Source organism: Notothenia rossii (genome assembly GCF_949606895.1).
Source record: "Notothenia rossii genome assembly, chromosome: 1".
Lineage (NCBI taxonomy): Eukaryota > Metazoa > Chordata > Actinopteri > Perciformes > Nototheniidae > Notothenia > Notothenia rossii.
In genome coordinates this window covers 21,538,485-21,553,128 of record NC_136912.1, presented here as the reverse complement: position 1 = coordinate 21,553,128, position 14,644 = coordinate 21,538,485, and the positions used below count along the sequence as shown (strand labels likewise).

The 14,644-nt window shown below is 41.3% G+C and overlaps 1 protein-coding gene across 2 annotated transcripts in view; it reads left to right on the top strand.

The window, feature by feature from the left end:
• The first annotated feature begins 3,438 nt into the window (after nucleotides 1-3,438).
• Nucleotides 3,439-14,644, top strand: part of LOC307044586 (multiple PDZ domain protein) — a 37,408-nt gene continuing 26,202 nt past the window's right edge. For both annotated transcript variants that reach the window (XM_079689897.1, XM_079689896.1), the window contains exons 1-14: nucleotides 3,439-3,849; nucleotides 4,686-4,768; nucleotides 5,593-5,759; nucleotides 7,555-7,773; nucleotides 8,693-8,761; nucleotides 8,961-9,083; nucleotides 9,420-9,503; nucleotides 11,011-11,118; nucleotides 11,477-11,579; nucleotides 11,785-11,876; nucleotides 12,259-12,472; nucleotides 12,754-12,828; nucleotides 13,373-13,452; nucleotides 13,666-13,812. In XM_079689897.1, the coding sequence (XP_079546023.1) occupies nucleotides 4,756-4,768; nucleotides 5,593-5,759; nucleotides 7,555-7,773; nucleotides 8,693-8,761; nucleotides 8,961-9,083; nucleotides 9,420-9,503; nucleotides 11,011-11,118; nucleotides 11,477-11,579; nucleotides 11,785-11,876; nucleotides 12,259-12,472; nucleotides 12,754-12,828; nucleotides 13,373-13,452; nucleotides 13,666-13,812 (1,494 nt within the window). In that variant the 5' untranslated portion in view covers nucleotides 3,439-3,849; nucleotides 4,686-4,755. The remainder of the gene's footprint in view (nucleotides 3,850-4,685; nucleotides 4,769-5,592; nucleotides 5,760-7,554; nucleotides 7,774-8,692; nucleotides 8,762-8,960; nucleotides 9,084-9,419; nucleotides 9,504-11,010; nucleotides 11,119-11,476; nucleotides 11,580-11,784; nucleotides 11,877-12,258; nucleotides 12,473-12,753; nucleotides 12,829-13,372; nucleotides 13,453-13,665; nucleotides 13,813-14,644) is intronic.

The following is a 14,644-nucleotide window of genomic DNA, read 5'->3' as shown; positions in this document are numbered from 1 at the left end:
CTGTCATCCATCATGCCGAGGCTTGTGATTTATCATTGCACCCTGCAGTGAGGCAGATGCACGCGGGCACAGAATAATAATTATGTGTATACCCCAGCCGAGGAGCCGTCATGGGATAATATGATTGCATTGATTCTTGTCCGGAGATGTAATAGGTAACGTTGCATATTACTTCGCCTTAGACACATCCTAGCGACGCCCATCCAGCCACAAGTCGCCGGACCATTATCTGTACAAATACGCGAACTACATTACATGTTACCCCCCGTCCATTAGGACCAGTTTCCGCGCCCCTTAAGTACAATAATCGAAGGCCACATTCCCATGGGCATCCGTGAGAACCAAACTCAGCGCTGCCGTATTGCTTTTCTAGCTAGTCACTGAGAGACACGGGTTGACATATAGAAAATAGATTTACCGACGTACACCAAGGATGTCTGCGAAAAATGTGTACAGGAATAAATATTGGATCCTTACCGTATCACCAGCCGAAGCAATATACGTGCATGTATACACATCCAGCGCAGAGTCAGGGAAAAGCTTTGCTGCGCTCTGTCATACAGTCCCAACAATCTTGGATAGAAATAAATCTTCCCGTCGATAAATAATTTCACTGATTGGCGCCTTGACTTCGGGTCTGTGGTTATTTCTTGCTGCTGCAACACAACGACGTGGGTAAATCTTGCCCAAAGAGGGGATGGAGATAACGCTGAGGGTGTAATAAACCAAAAGCTGCGTGCTTAGTATCCCGATCAGCGCTCACACAGGAGGAGGAATCGCGTCCGTCCAAACGCACTAAGTCCAGTGGAGTGCTGGAGGAGGACAGAGGCGTATATCTCTCTCTCTCTCTCTCTCTCTCTCTCTCTCTCTCTCTCTCTCTCTCTCTCCCTCTCTATCAGTCTGTCTGTATCCCTTTCTCCCTCCCTCCCTTTCTCTCTCCTTATCTTCCTCTGCTGCCTTTATGTTCCCACTGACTTTAGCTGAAGTCCACAGGCGCAGAGCGCAGCGGAGCAGAGGATCGTGGTCAACACAGAGAGAGAGGGGTCAGAAATGACAAACCAATTTGGAGGAGCGGTGGATGCTCGGTTGATCGAGCTCAGCCCGTCGAAAGGAGCGTTACGTTGCGGGCGGGCGGGGAGCCGAGGGTGGATGGAGGGCTGGGGAGGGGGGTGATGATTCCTGCCTTGGGGATGCAGAGAGAGATAGGAAGAGAGAAAGAGAGGGAGAGCGAGGAAAAGAGGGAGAGATGAAGTGGGGTGTCTTGCGGAAAACATGGAACTGGATCTGGCTCTTAAATGTCTGGAGCGAGGGCTCCACCTGCCGTGTGAAACACACAGGGGTTCCCAAACTTTTCACGGCAGGAGGTTTTAGACAGAGCACATAGACCCACCAGTTGATTAGAAGTTTGTTGTTTGTTTGTTTGTTTGTTTGTTTGTTTGTTTGACATGACCTGGGTATGATTGCATAATTGTTCCTCAGGATGACAACAATATGTAGGCATATTGGCATACCGTTCATTGTAACATTGTCAGCTAAATATAAATAAATAATGTACATTATAGGTTACTCTTGGCCTTCCGGAACCCATGTCTCATTGTGGTCCCTGGATTCCGGTTTGGGGTTTCGAAAGCCATGAAAGGTGGACTATTATAATTCAGCCTAAAGCGGTTTGCCTGGTGTCTGCTGGGTAAACCTCACATTGGGACAATTAGCAGCAATGGAAATGTTAAAATAGAATAGCTTATCAAATTAAAATATCGTAATTGGAAATCAATATTTTATTTAAACCCATGCTATATGCATAAATTATCCTAATTACAAATATATAAAAAAGTAAGGACTCATTAAAATTGCAACCTGTTGTTCGTGCTTCATGTAGACCAGGGGTGCCCACACTTTTTTGGCTGGTGAGCTACTTTTGAAATGACCAGCTAACCGAGGTCTACCAACCAAAAATAAAAACCCAAATTGCAAGGGTTGCTGAATAACACGTTTTATTTTTACATGGGATAACTACAATAGGGCTGCAACAAACGACTAATTTGATTATCGATTAATCTATAGATTAATGAAACGATTAATCGACTATTCGGACTACTACTGTGTGCCTTGCACAATTTCTCAAACGCTCTTATTTAGCCATCAACTTTTAGATTTAGTTTGAGGTTGTTTTAGGCATGTGGAAACTAACAATGAAGACAATAAAGATGAATACTTGATTCAAAAATACATATATTATTAAATTAACTTAACAAATTGTGAACAAAATTAACATTGCTTTTTATTTGAATTAAATAAATAATATTTCACATCAAAAGAAAAACAACAATGTTTTAACAAATCTTATTAAATAATCTGATGACAGAACTGGAAACAGAATAGCTGAAACTTTAACAAAATAAATAACTCAGTTACCTCTAATCATTAACCCATGTTTGTATAATGTAGTTAACTCCGTGTGTTGCTGCTAGCATACATAACACCTGACGTGGAAACGTTACTCGTGGATGGGGCTACAGAGCTACTCGAAAGACAGTCGAACCCGGTGCATTCCTCCGTCTGAATGTGGTGCACTTTTGCTAAATGTTTAGACAAATTGCTCGTGTTACCGCCCTTACATGCTAAACACTTTTGGTGACGAGCATTGTCCACCTCAAGACGGGTAACATGTAACCACACCTTGGAGCGCTTCTCTCCACCATCTCCTCCGTGTGTTGCTGCATGTAGCAGCTGCGTGTGTGTAAACTGCCCCGCCCCCTTGCAAACAGACGGGGGAGAGAGAGATCTCTTCTGGATTGGAAAGATAGAAAATACACCGACCATAGACGCATTTGTTTGTCTTTTTGCATGTTAGAAACGAATTGGCGACACTAAGACTAAGAGATAATGTTTGTGTAGCAATAATACATGACCTTTCTCTTTCTCAACTCGCTACTCGGAGGGAAGTCGCTGTCATATGCCTTGTGAACACTCCGATAATGCCTCTCCACATTACCTTTCTTTGGCAGAGCGACGCTTGCTTTACAAATAAGGCAAATAACCTTTGAATGTGACATCACAAAAAAAGATTCTCCCTCCCATTCTGTGTGGAAGTGGTATGTCTTTAGCTTTTTGCTCGTTCCCGCACTCATTTTGTTGTTTGTCTCTCCCGGCACTTGACTGATTTTGTATCGCTTTGCATTCTGGGTTAACAGACTGGAAAGCAATAGGTCGCTTTTTCTGTCAATCAAGTCAACTCCTGAATTAAGTGGCAGGGAGGGCAAAGGAGGAGGGATCAAAACCTGTTTTGTCTATTTTAACGGAGCTGGATTTTTTTTAATTTATGAATGACTCGCGATCTACCAGCATTGCCCCCGCGGTCGACGTACTGGGCACCTCTGATGTAGACAAATACATTACGAGTTTTTGTACTTCAATTTTTGGTGTAAATGTCATTTAAGCACCTATATAAAAGCAAAACCTTTTCTTAAGTAATGGTTTCGCAAGGGAGTTTTCGGGACAGCAATTGTGAGATTGGAGTCACCATAATATCTGTGAACATTGTTTGTGGAGTGTCTCAGTGAATGTATTACGGGATTACTGTGGCCAGTTCTCTTACTTTAGGGATGAGCCCTCTGGCTGAAGATCAGAGGGTGACATGCGCACTGCACGGAGCGCTCAAGCCCCGGACACAATTCTGGAAAATAAAGCGCGCATGTTGCTTCTTGATATCTTGCCGTCTCTGAAAAAGCTTTAATGACTTATCCCAACCGAAAAGTGTCATCCTCTTTATTCGGTATTGGTGGAGGAGGTGGATGTGCTTGGAGCTCAGTGGGGACCTGTTGATAGCCCACCGGCGAAGCAATGGAGGTGAGAGGAGGCTTTCTGCGATAAGCAATTTTTAACTGTCCGTGATGTCCATGTGTTCGTCACAGTGATAGGTCTAATGTGCCTGGGTCATCTTTAAATTAATTACCACACGGCCTTGTTGATTACATATCAAATTAGTAACTAATGCGTCTGCGTAATTACTGTAAATCATTCATCTGTAATGTGATTTTTGTATTTATACAGCAGTCAGTATCGCTTTAACATCAATGGTATAAGATACAGATTTAATTAGACTTGCCGTGAAGGGCATATAAGTACTGCGATACCTCTACTGCCTATCAATGCCCCTTAATTAGATTTCAGATGAGACGTTGTCATTTCCAGCCCATCGTTTTGCTAAATCAAATCATGCTATTGGTATCATGCTTTGATGCTATACAGGCTACCCCTGCAGCCAGAATGGTTGGGAGGCCATGTGTCGCTTTTAATTACCGTCACCAGCTGATAAAGCCTTTTGGTGGAGATTTAAATCCTGCTAAAGAGCATTAGTTGACAAGCAAGGCGCTCGCAAACAAGCGTGGCAAGGGCCTTGGAAAGGAGTATGTGGAGGTGAAAGGATCAATTATAAAAAACAGATGTAAATTGGTACACTAATTAGTCCTTGCACATGAGAAAGGGGAAAGTCAAATCTTGTTCTGCCATTATTTTAATATCAGGTATCAAAAGAGATATCTTCAAGGAGAAAGAGGAAAACTAACCTTGGAACTTTTAATATATCAATATACTGTCAACTTTCTCAAGTACATTGTCTGTCAAATTGAAATCTGTACAATGTTATGTTAACACAGAAAACGTTTGTTTTGTTGTTGTTGCAGGTGCCAAAAAGAGAAGAATGACATTTAACTGAGTCAGAACGACACATTTCATCTGAACAACTTGTCTACAATGGAAATCATGGGTACTTGTATTCAGTGATCTGCATATTTATTGCTCCCTTTTAAACCAAACACATTTCAGTAACTGTTAAATGTATTACTAACAGTCCCCGCCGCCACCATCATTAGAGGCTTACAATTAAGGTGTCAGGCATGGTTGCTGCAGCCAGGCAGGAGAAAATAGTTACATGTGCAGGTGGCGCAGGACTCACAGTCTGATCGGTAGTCAAAACTTTGTGGTGAAGAGTTTATAGGGTCTTAACCTCCTGCCACATACGATTACTGCAGTTGTGACCTTCTCTCATTAGTTCCTGCTGCAATAAATAAACGAGGGCAATATGACCTGACGTGACATATCAGCTTTTGCTTTTCCGTGTTGCAGAATGGATTGCACATCCTCTCTAATATTATCTTAAAAGTTCCTTGACATTTTTTTGTGTAGCTTTATTAGCATGTACTTTTTACTTTACCAGGAGATTAAGAACAGCATATTGTTGACATTTGAAGACTTTGGTATGGAAATAACTCACACTCTAGTGGCTATGGTTAAGGGATTTATTTTTACACAAATACAGATTCTGTTCACTCAAATATCCCAACAAATGTGTTATATTATCCTTATCACTGTGTGGATCAGTGCTGACAGAGAAGGTCATTCTAGATTCTAAAGACAGTGTTTAAAGTCACTTTGAATGATAAGTCATTTATATTTTCCCATTGGTCTCCATAAATGATTGACCTTTAATTGCTTATTATTAAGGATATGGGGTTTCTAAGGGGTCACAAAGCAGCGAGATGTGAAGTAGTCCTGTTTCCGAGTGACACAAAATATACAATGTCTCTGCAGATACTCATTGTGCCTTGGAAGCTGTGGAGAGACTTCAAGCCAAACTTAAGGAGAGAGGAGAAGTCCCCACGCAGGAGAAGCTCTCCCTGCTCAAGACGGTCCTGCAGAGCCCCCTGTTCCATCATATACTCAGCTTACAGCAAGCTCAGCGGAAGCCCCCGGCAAAGGTACAGCGTGAGCATGACTGTGTGGGTGTTAGCTGTATATTGAATGGTGGGGAAGGAGCCGGAATTATTCCCAAAATACTGAATGCAGGAACCAAACTGGATGACTAATCAGCTTACCTAAGCTTACCACTAAAGCCCTGAGACAGACAGAGAGAGAGAGGCAGGAAGGTACACACGTCTATATACTGTAACATGTTGAGTCTGCAAAAGTCATCCGAAGAGTGTCACAAGTTAAGTTTATGTCTGTTTCTGAAGTGTCAGCTTGTCTAGTTCATCATATCCAGTTCACATCTACTGTACTGTTGTTCTCAACATTTCCTCTACTCGAGTACATTTTTAAGGTTTCCAATTCCTGCTATTTAATACTTTTACACAAAAAAAACGTTAACTTCTACATTTGTTGACAGATTAAATCTAACGGTATTAAATGAAATCAGCAAACAAATAATGTAAACATTATGATATATTATAATAGGTCAATACTTGAACTGTATAGTTAAGTATAGTATATTGAGTTGAGGTTTGTTAACACCACAAAGTTGGCCCTTCTCCCCTGCTCAATAAGTGTTAGGGTACTCTTCAGTGTAACAAAGCCGACCACAGTTCAATCTTGTTTTTGAACAAGCTGTACGCTTAGTGCTTCGCCTAGTTATTTTTGCTTTTTATAGGGATTTGGTATTTTTGCTATTTCCTCTTGAATGCATGCTCACGATCTGGCACCTGTTTGCTATGTTTTAGGATGGGGTGACGCCTAGAAACGTCTGTAACACAGCAAAAAAAAAAACTAAAATGCATTCAGAAGGCCCTGCAAATGGGTCATAAGTGGTGATTGAGAGGACTTTATGTTGTGTGAGTCTATACATATGCGGCCCAATAGACAACCTTTACATGTAACACTACATGCTGTATTGCTACTTCGCCCTAAATCAAACATCTGAGTACTTATTTAACCGCTGTTGTAGTGGTAATGATCATGGCTTTGTAATCGTCTGTTGTGGTGTGCTTTAATGGGCTGACCCTATAAGCACCACACCACAGTCCACACACAAGGATTATTACATTACTGGAGCTGTGTGTAGTGTCAGCTCGTAACCAATTACTATCTCTACATTCCAGGAAAGATGACACTGCTGGATCGTGTCAATGGTTTCTGTATTTTTATCAAGACAGACACTGACATCGTTTTTTGTTGGTTCACGATCTTGTTTCTTGTCAAACTTACAGTGGCAAAAACAAAATAGGAGCAAATAAATTGAGGTTTTGATATAGCTCTTTCTTTTATTCTGCTACTGCTACTTCAACAGGTGTTACAATTGTTAGAATGAAATAGCATACAGAGAAAAAAAATATGTATCTTCTGGAAATCCCTTTTTCACTTTGAAACAGAAAACCTTAAAGACAAAAGGGAACAATCTTGTGGTTACGTGCTATTGAACAGAAGCACTTATCTCAGAACCCTGTATTCTTGCTTTCCTATCTTTTCTCTTTCTGCTCAATTTTAAAACCATCTCTCTGCACTTATCCGGCTCCTCACCCTCCATATCTTTGTCCTTCAATTAATGTCCCCACCACTCTATCAATCCCCTTCCCCATTTCTTTATCTCCCTCATCCATTTACCTCCCAATCTTTATGTCCCCCTTTCCTCGAATCCTTAAATCCCTCACTCATTAATTTATTATCTCTCGATCCCACCAATTTATTTTACATGCTTCATCTCTATTTTCACACTTGTATCCTCTTATCTCAACATTTGTGCTATCTTTCCATTCGGTATTGCTCCTTCAATCCTACCAGGGGAAGATTTCCAAATCTGTTTCCATGAACTGTGGTCCCTGCCATGGCATGGCCCTGGACCTGAAGGCACTGAGCCACAGTGACTCCTACACATGGGCCATAGAGAACCGAGGCACTGCCAGGTCCATCTATAGCGACAACAGCCTCACTTCTCTGGGCTCCCCGGATCTGTCCTTCTCAGACGTCTACTCAAACAACTGCATTCACACTGAATCCCCAGTAAGTAAAACACCTATTGTAGACATGAGGACCTAGGAGGTAGTTTGGTTATAAGCAAGTCATTGTTGAAGTTCATGCATCAACTTAGTGTTTCCACGTTGTTGTTTTTTCCTTTCAATTGTAAAATATGCCACATTACCATTCCAAATGTCACATTTTACATTTCAGAATATAACATTACATTATAAACTCAAGCACAGTTGGATGTTACATTGTCTGGTGGTTTCAGCTAAGAGCCTGTTAGTCGTTAGAGGCAGGGCCGCTAACTCTATGTCACATGTGTCAAACTCAAGGCCCGGGGGCCAAATCAGGCCCTTGGTGGATTTAATTTCGGCCCGCAGGGTAATTTCTAATTACTATTCGATCAGGCCCGCCGGTATATTGCACGCACACCTTCACTCCATCCTGAGGGTTTCCTCAGCTCAGAGCCTGAGCCCAAACATTGATGAACTTGCACCAAATATGAGATGCCAAGTATCTGGCTTGAACTAGCATCACAGAGCAGCACACTGAGTTTCAATGGATGTTTCCTTTTGCACTTTCTTTCTTGCGACAACAGGGCATGTTTGTTTGGTTCTTTGAGGGAAATAGTTTTATTGAAGCTGTTGTTGGCCTGTGGAAAAAATGTAATCATAAGAAATGACTGGAAAAGCGGCAGATAGAGCCATAAGAAATGAATGCAACTGATTATTTAATGTTTAATGTTGTTTTTATAGGCAATCATTTAAGCTTTGTTAGTTCCAGGCTTAATATGTGCAATAAGTGCATTTCAATACGTTTTTCAATAAACATTGAACCAGTCCGGCCCTCGACTAGTACCCATTTTTTTATTTTGGCCCACTGTGTATTTGAGTTTGACACCCCTGCTCTATGTCATTTAAAGTTTGTTTTTGTTTTAAACATGACGTTTATTTTGTAGTACTGCACTCCCCCTCGAATCTCCCGCACCATGTCGATGGGTAGAAACCTGTCTGCTATCGCCCATGAGGTACAGTTGGCTCACATGTGAAGTGGTAATGTAGAGCTGTAAATGTGTGTCTGTGGATATAGATAAGCAAGGGAATCAAACTGCTTTAGCACTCCAACCTGTTAATGGTGTCTCAATATTTAATTAAAATAGATTTTCTCTCTCTCCCTCCCTCCCTTTTCTGCTCCCTTGCCTCTTTTTCTAACCCTTGCCACATCAGAGGCGTCACGTGGAGATGATAGAGCTAATCAATGATGGGAAAGGACTGGGTTTTGGAATCATTGGCGGGCGGAGCACCGGAGTCATGGTCAAGACCATCCTTCCTGGAGGAGCTGCCGGACGGGTAAATCCACCTGCCAATCAATCGCATAGCCAAAACTTAAATAGCCGGTTAAAGGAGTAGTTAAGCATTTTGTAAAATATGCTTTTTTACTTTCTTGACAGAGTTAGTAAGAAGATTATCACTATTATATCATAATAGACCTTAAGTATAAAGCTGCAGCCAGGAGTTGGTTAGCTTAGCTTAGCCTATAATATTTCCCTTCCTTATTGATGAGTTAAATCTTTGAAGGAACATACTGAAACGTTGTATTATAGTTATGTGTGTTATGTTGAATCTGCAGAATGTATGTAAATATATTTCACAAAAAACTGTTGTTGTTGTAATGGGGCTCCCTAGGATAAGCGCCTGCGTAGCGGAGATCAAATCCTGCGCATCGGGGATACAGATCTGGCAGGCATGAACAGTGAGCAGGTGGCACAGGTGAGGTATCAATTGAAAATAAATTCTATATTAGATGATGAATTGAAGTATTCTTTTGCCAGCTCTGTTTTCTTTTTTGTGTAATGGTAATTGAATTGAATTGATTTATTCAAAACAAGGGACAGTGTAAATTAATCAACATATTAGAAACATGTAAATGTACTCGAATTAGCCAAAAGGCTAGTTTTAACCGATAGTCCCTTTGCCAGATGGTGATAGGCATTCTAAAAGCAAGAATAAAAATACCACTACGTTGTCATACAAAATAAATGTACATATTTGTACGACATCACTGAATACAAGTAAGGAGCAAGTCATAATAATAAAGAAAAAAGAAAAGAAAAGAAAACATTCACACACACACACACACACACACACACACACACACACACACACACACACACACACACACACACACACACACACACACACACACACACACACACATCAGTACTGACACTGTTGGTTATTAATGAGTTGCTTTTTAACACTGTGCTTGAATGGGTAGTAGGGTGAGAATTCCATTGATGGGATGCGTGGAATGAAAAGACAGCCTGGCTAAATGCACTTTTCCTAAATGGGATGGTGCAGTCTCCCCTAGCCGCACTTCTAGTAGCCCTGATTGAGGTGGGCTTTAGGCTGATGAAGCCAGTCAGAGGAGGAGGAGCCAACCCACAAGTGATCTTGTAAACTAAGCAGACGTTTTTGTATACTTTGAGATTTTCCCAGCTGAACAGATTATACTTTTTAGCAATGTGGCAATGATGATACCGGAATGGCTTTTTGTCTAGTGTTTTAAGTGCTTGTTTATATAATGATTCCAGTGGTTTTAGAGCTGTAGAGTGTGCATTTGAACAGCTTATCAGACAGTAGTTGATGTGGGCGAGAACCATTGAGTGAAGGTATAGCTTTGCTCCTGGAGTCGATAGGAAGTTCTAATGTATCTGACATTTGACAGATTGAACTTCACTTTATTGCAGACCTTTTTGGTGTGGGTTTTGAAACTGAGGTTTGTGTCAATGTGTACTCCGAAGTACTTGTACTCAGAGACAACCTGTAGTCTCCTTCCAGAGAAGAAAACATCTTGTCCTGTAACAATGCTGTGGCCCTTGGAAAAGAACACACACACTGTCTTGGAAATATTTGGTTGCAAACAATTGTTGTTAATGTGTGCTTGAATAACAGATACAGTGTAAATATCTTGTCACTGTGTGTATTCACTGTTAGCCCATAGTTAGCTCAGGGAAGTGTGCAATATTCTTTTATCAAAAGTGTTTCGAGGACACAAAAACTGTATTTTCTAAGAAAACGAGGACATCATTGATTTAGCAAATATATTTCTGGTTAACATTTAAGAGCAGCACACAGCTTTTTCTGAGCTATTCTCTATAAACATCCAAGCCTGTTTCAAGGAAGTAATCTGTTATACAGTATGCTTTACCATCCTATTTCTTAATTGCAATACACTTTTTCTTTTCTTCTCTTCACAATTGACTACCTGGCCCAGGTTCTGCGAAATGCTGGTACCAAGGTGAAACTGCTCATTGCCAGAGATATTACAAAGGACAATCACCTCTCCTCTCCTGTCCTCAGCCAGGACAGCCTGGACGGCAAGGTGTGTGTGTGTGTGTGTGTGTGTGTGTGTGTGTGTGTGTGTGTGTGTGTGTGTGTGTGTGTGTGTGTGTGTGTGTGTGTGTGTGTGTGTGTGTGTGTGTGTGTGTGTGTGTGTGTGTGTGTGTGTGTGTGTGTGTGTGTGTGTGTGTGTGTGTGTGTGTGTGTGTGTGTGTGTGTGTGTGTGTGTGTGTGTGTGTGTGTGTGTGTGTGTGTGTGCGTGTGTTTGACAGCACATCATTAAAGTCATACAGAAACTTTTCATATAATTGGCTTATCAGTGACATTAAACATGTAATACATGATTCCCTTAAACACAAAAATGGTTTATTGGATTTATTATTGTCTGTGCTTCCTTCCAGCTCAATGACTTGAAGGATGACTATGATTTCAGTGTGCAGTTCACTAAGAACAATCAGGGCCTGGGATTCACCATTTCTAGCTACATAGGTGACCTAAACTCAGGTAATCTACCGATTTAAAATGTATTAAAAAATTGTCTTAGCATTATTCCAAGCTAAATTCACTTAAAAAACAGTATATGCAATTATATAAACCTGCTTAGTAAAAGGCATTATTGTGTGATTATGATTGATTATGTATACATTTAGAGCTACATTCACTTAATCAAGTCGAAGTTTGACCACATTTTGTCTCTTGTTTTCCTTAGTCTACAGCGCTGGTGCGATAGTGAAGACCATAGTGAAGGGTAGCACTGTCGATCAAGACGGACGCATCAACATCGGAGACATCATTCTGTCTGTGAGTTCCACTACAAACAACAGATGGCTTTTTTATTGAGCCCTCTGAAGAAATACCTTGTCTCCAAAAAAAAGGCATTTCAAAATGTGCACAGTTTACAGCTTTTAGTAGTTACCTACAAACCAATTTGGGTTTTTAAAAGCTGATGAAGTGGAATCCTTATAGTTTTTCTTTTACTTCCATCCATCACTTCGTCATCTGATGCTTTTACTGCTTTCAATCTTGCTCTGTTTTTTATTTTTGATTCGTATTGATTTACTTTCCCATTTCATTTGCCTCCATACCGTCCACTTCATCCACTAAAATGTGGCTTCTGTCTCCACCATACCTGAGCATTCATCCTGGCTCTTTTCCTACTTTTCCATCCTGTCCCCTCCCTCAGGTGGACGGGGTGAGTCTGCAGGGCTGCAGTGAGCAGCGGGCCATGGAGGTGCTGAGGAGGACAGGCCCCCTGGTCAGACTGAGGTTGCTCCGGAAGGCGGTCCGTCTGAGTCACATCCTGCCCCCAGTTCCCCCCCTGCATCCCCTCCGACACTCCCACAGCTTCCATGAGGGCAACCCCTACAGGATGGGCCTCAACAAAATTCAAGAGACAGGTGTCTTTTGCTGAGAGAAAGGAACATATTGACTCAGGGGTATCATAAGGGAATTGCTTTTGAAGTAGCTGACGAAATAGAGAACGTGATTTGACAGCATGCCCTTACATAAACGTATTATGCAAGCAATCATCCACAGGTTCTACCTTTCATGTCTGTTTAAATCATAACCAACTTATCTCTCTATCTGTTCAAACTATAACAATGCTTGCTTGGATGTCAAGTTTTTTTGTGTGTTTGTGTTTGGATCACTGCTCAAAATCTGTTTCCCCATCTTCCAGGAATCTGCTCACTGCGGGAAATCTCCCGGCGAGCAGCATACGCCAACGGACGACCCCGTCACGATTCCAGAAACGGTAAGCCATGCTGCAGTGCAGTCTGGAACTGGATCATGGGAATTAGTCTGATATGCTGATTGGGCTCAGGAAACAGCAATGTGGCAGTGAAGCATGCTCTTTGATGGGAGTCTATTTATAGTGTTGTTCAGTCATGTGTTTATCCAACTCATTCAGCTCATTCCAGATGATTTGTCTCTCGCCCCGCCTGCTTGTATGTCTTTATTTAGACAAGGATTTGTTGGGTTTCATTAGAGAGCACAGCCAAATAAGCTCTGATTGCCATGGGGCTTTAATAGACAGACGAGAAATCCTTAGTTTGCCAAGAAATCTCAAGATGGTGGGTGTGAATATGCATGTATATGTGCCAGTAGTGGCGTGCGTGTGTGTATGTGTGTGGTGTGTGTTCGTGTACTATGTGTCTGTTTGTTGTTTCTCTCTAATAAACAGCCAAAGTGATGTTTTTATATGGGATTTTAATGTTTAATACTGGGGTATGTAGGGCTAGAAACAACGCATATGGGATATAACTTGATTTTACTTTGTTTATATGCACATTTTACAGGTGTTAAACTGACGCCAGCTGAGGAGGAAGACCTGAGGAAGAGGTGGCAGTATGCAGTCGGACGGAGATATGAAGTTATTGTAGGTCTAGTATTCAATATAACATGCAGAGAGAAACCAGTTTCAAAATAGCATTGTACATATCTAAATGTTTATTAAAATGTAATGGCCAATTTAAAGAAGAAAAACCCACTTTCTTTCTATTGTGACTCCTACACTTTCACCTTTCTTAGCCATGAAACGTTGCTTCTCTTCATTTGTTTTCCAATCCTCAACCTTATGTCTCTCTTTAAGGTGTGTCAGCTGGAGCGTTTCGGTGAGACGAGTGGGCTTGGCATCAGTCTGGAGGCTCGGGCGGGACATCACTACCTCTGCTCCGTTTTACCCGAGGGACCTGTTGGTCAAAGCGGCAGGATCTTCACCGGAGACCAGATATTGGAGGTAACCTACTGACAAAGGTCCTTTGTTCCAATCACTTTGCAACTCACTCTTTAGGTATTTTATATAGAGATGATATTTTGGGGGTCAAATAAATATATTCTTGTGAATAACTACCAAAAAGACCTGACGTTTTCAGCATCATATGTTCGGGTTTGTTGCCTCTTCTTTAAAAGTAGTTAGAACAGACCAGAAAGGGAGTCATATTGCATTTTAAAACCTACACTAATATCTAAAACATCACCAGTAAACACGCATACTTAATTCAAGTATGCTGATAAGATGGTGGGGGTGGAGGCCTCAGTGTATTTGTGCTTGTACTGTATTGGTATAGCTTGCCATCCTCCCACTTTGCTGGGTAAGTTCATGAACCCGCACATACTTTATGTCTCACCATGATTAGCACTCTTTTAGCTAAATTTTAACACAATGTATACATTACAGTGGCTTTGCTTGCGGTGTAGAAAACACTCAAAACGGGTTTATGTCCTTCTTATCTTTGAGCGCACAAGCAGACATCTGTGCCGCAGCTCAACCCTTTGATCTTTGTTAGACAACATCTGCATGGAAACGCCATTGTTCATCTCTTTGTTCATTTGTTTACTATCCTTAAGTTACGGCTTGCGGCTTTAGCTGTTCATGCTGTGACTTGATGTACTAATTGCAAACCAGAAATTAAATATCAGTAAAAACCTTTAATGGCTGTGTTGCAGGTTTTCCATGAAACACAGATACTGTAGTCAAGAGTGACGGACAGCTGTGTTTTATTCTAGTATTTTTCAAAAGCTAAAAGCATGACATTGCAAATCCCTGACCATAGGAATATATGGAACAA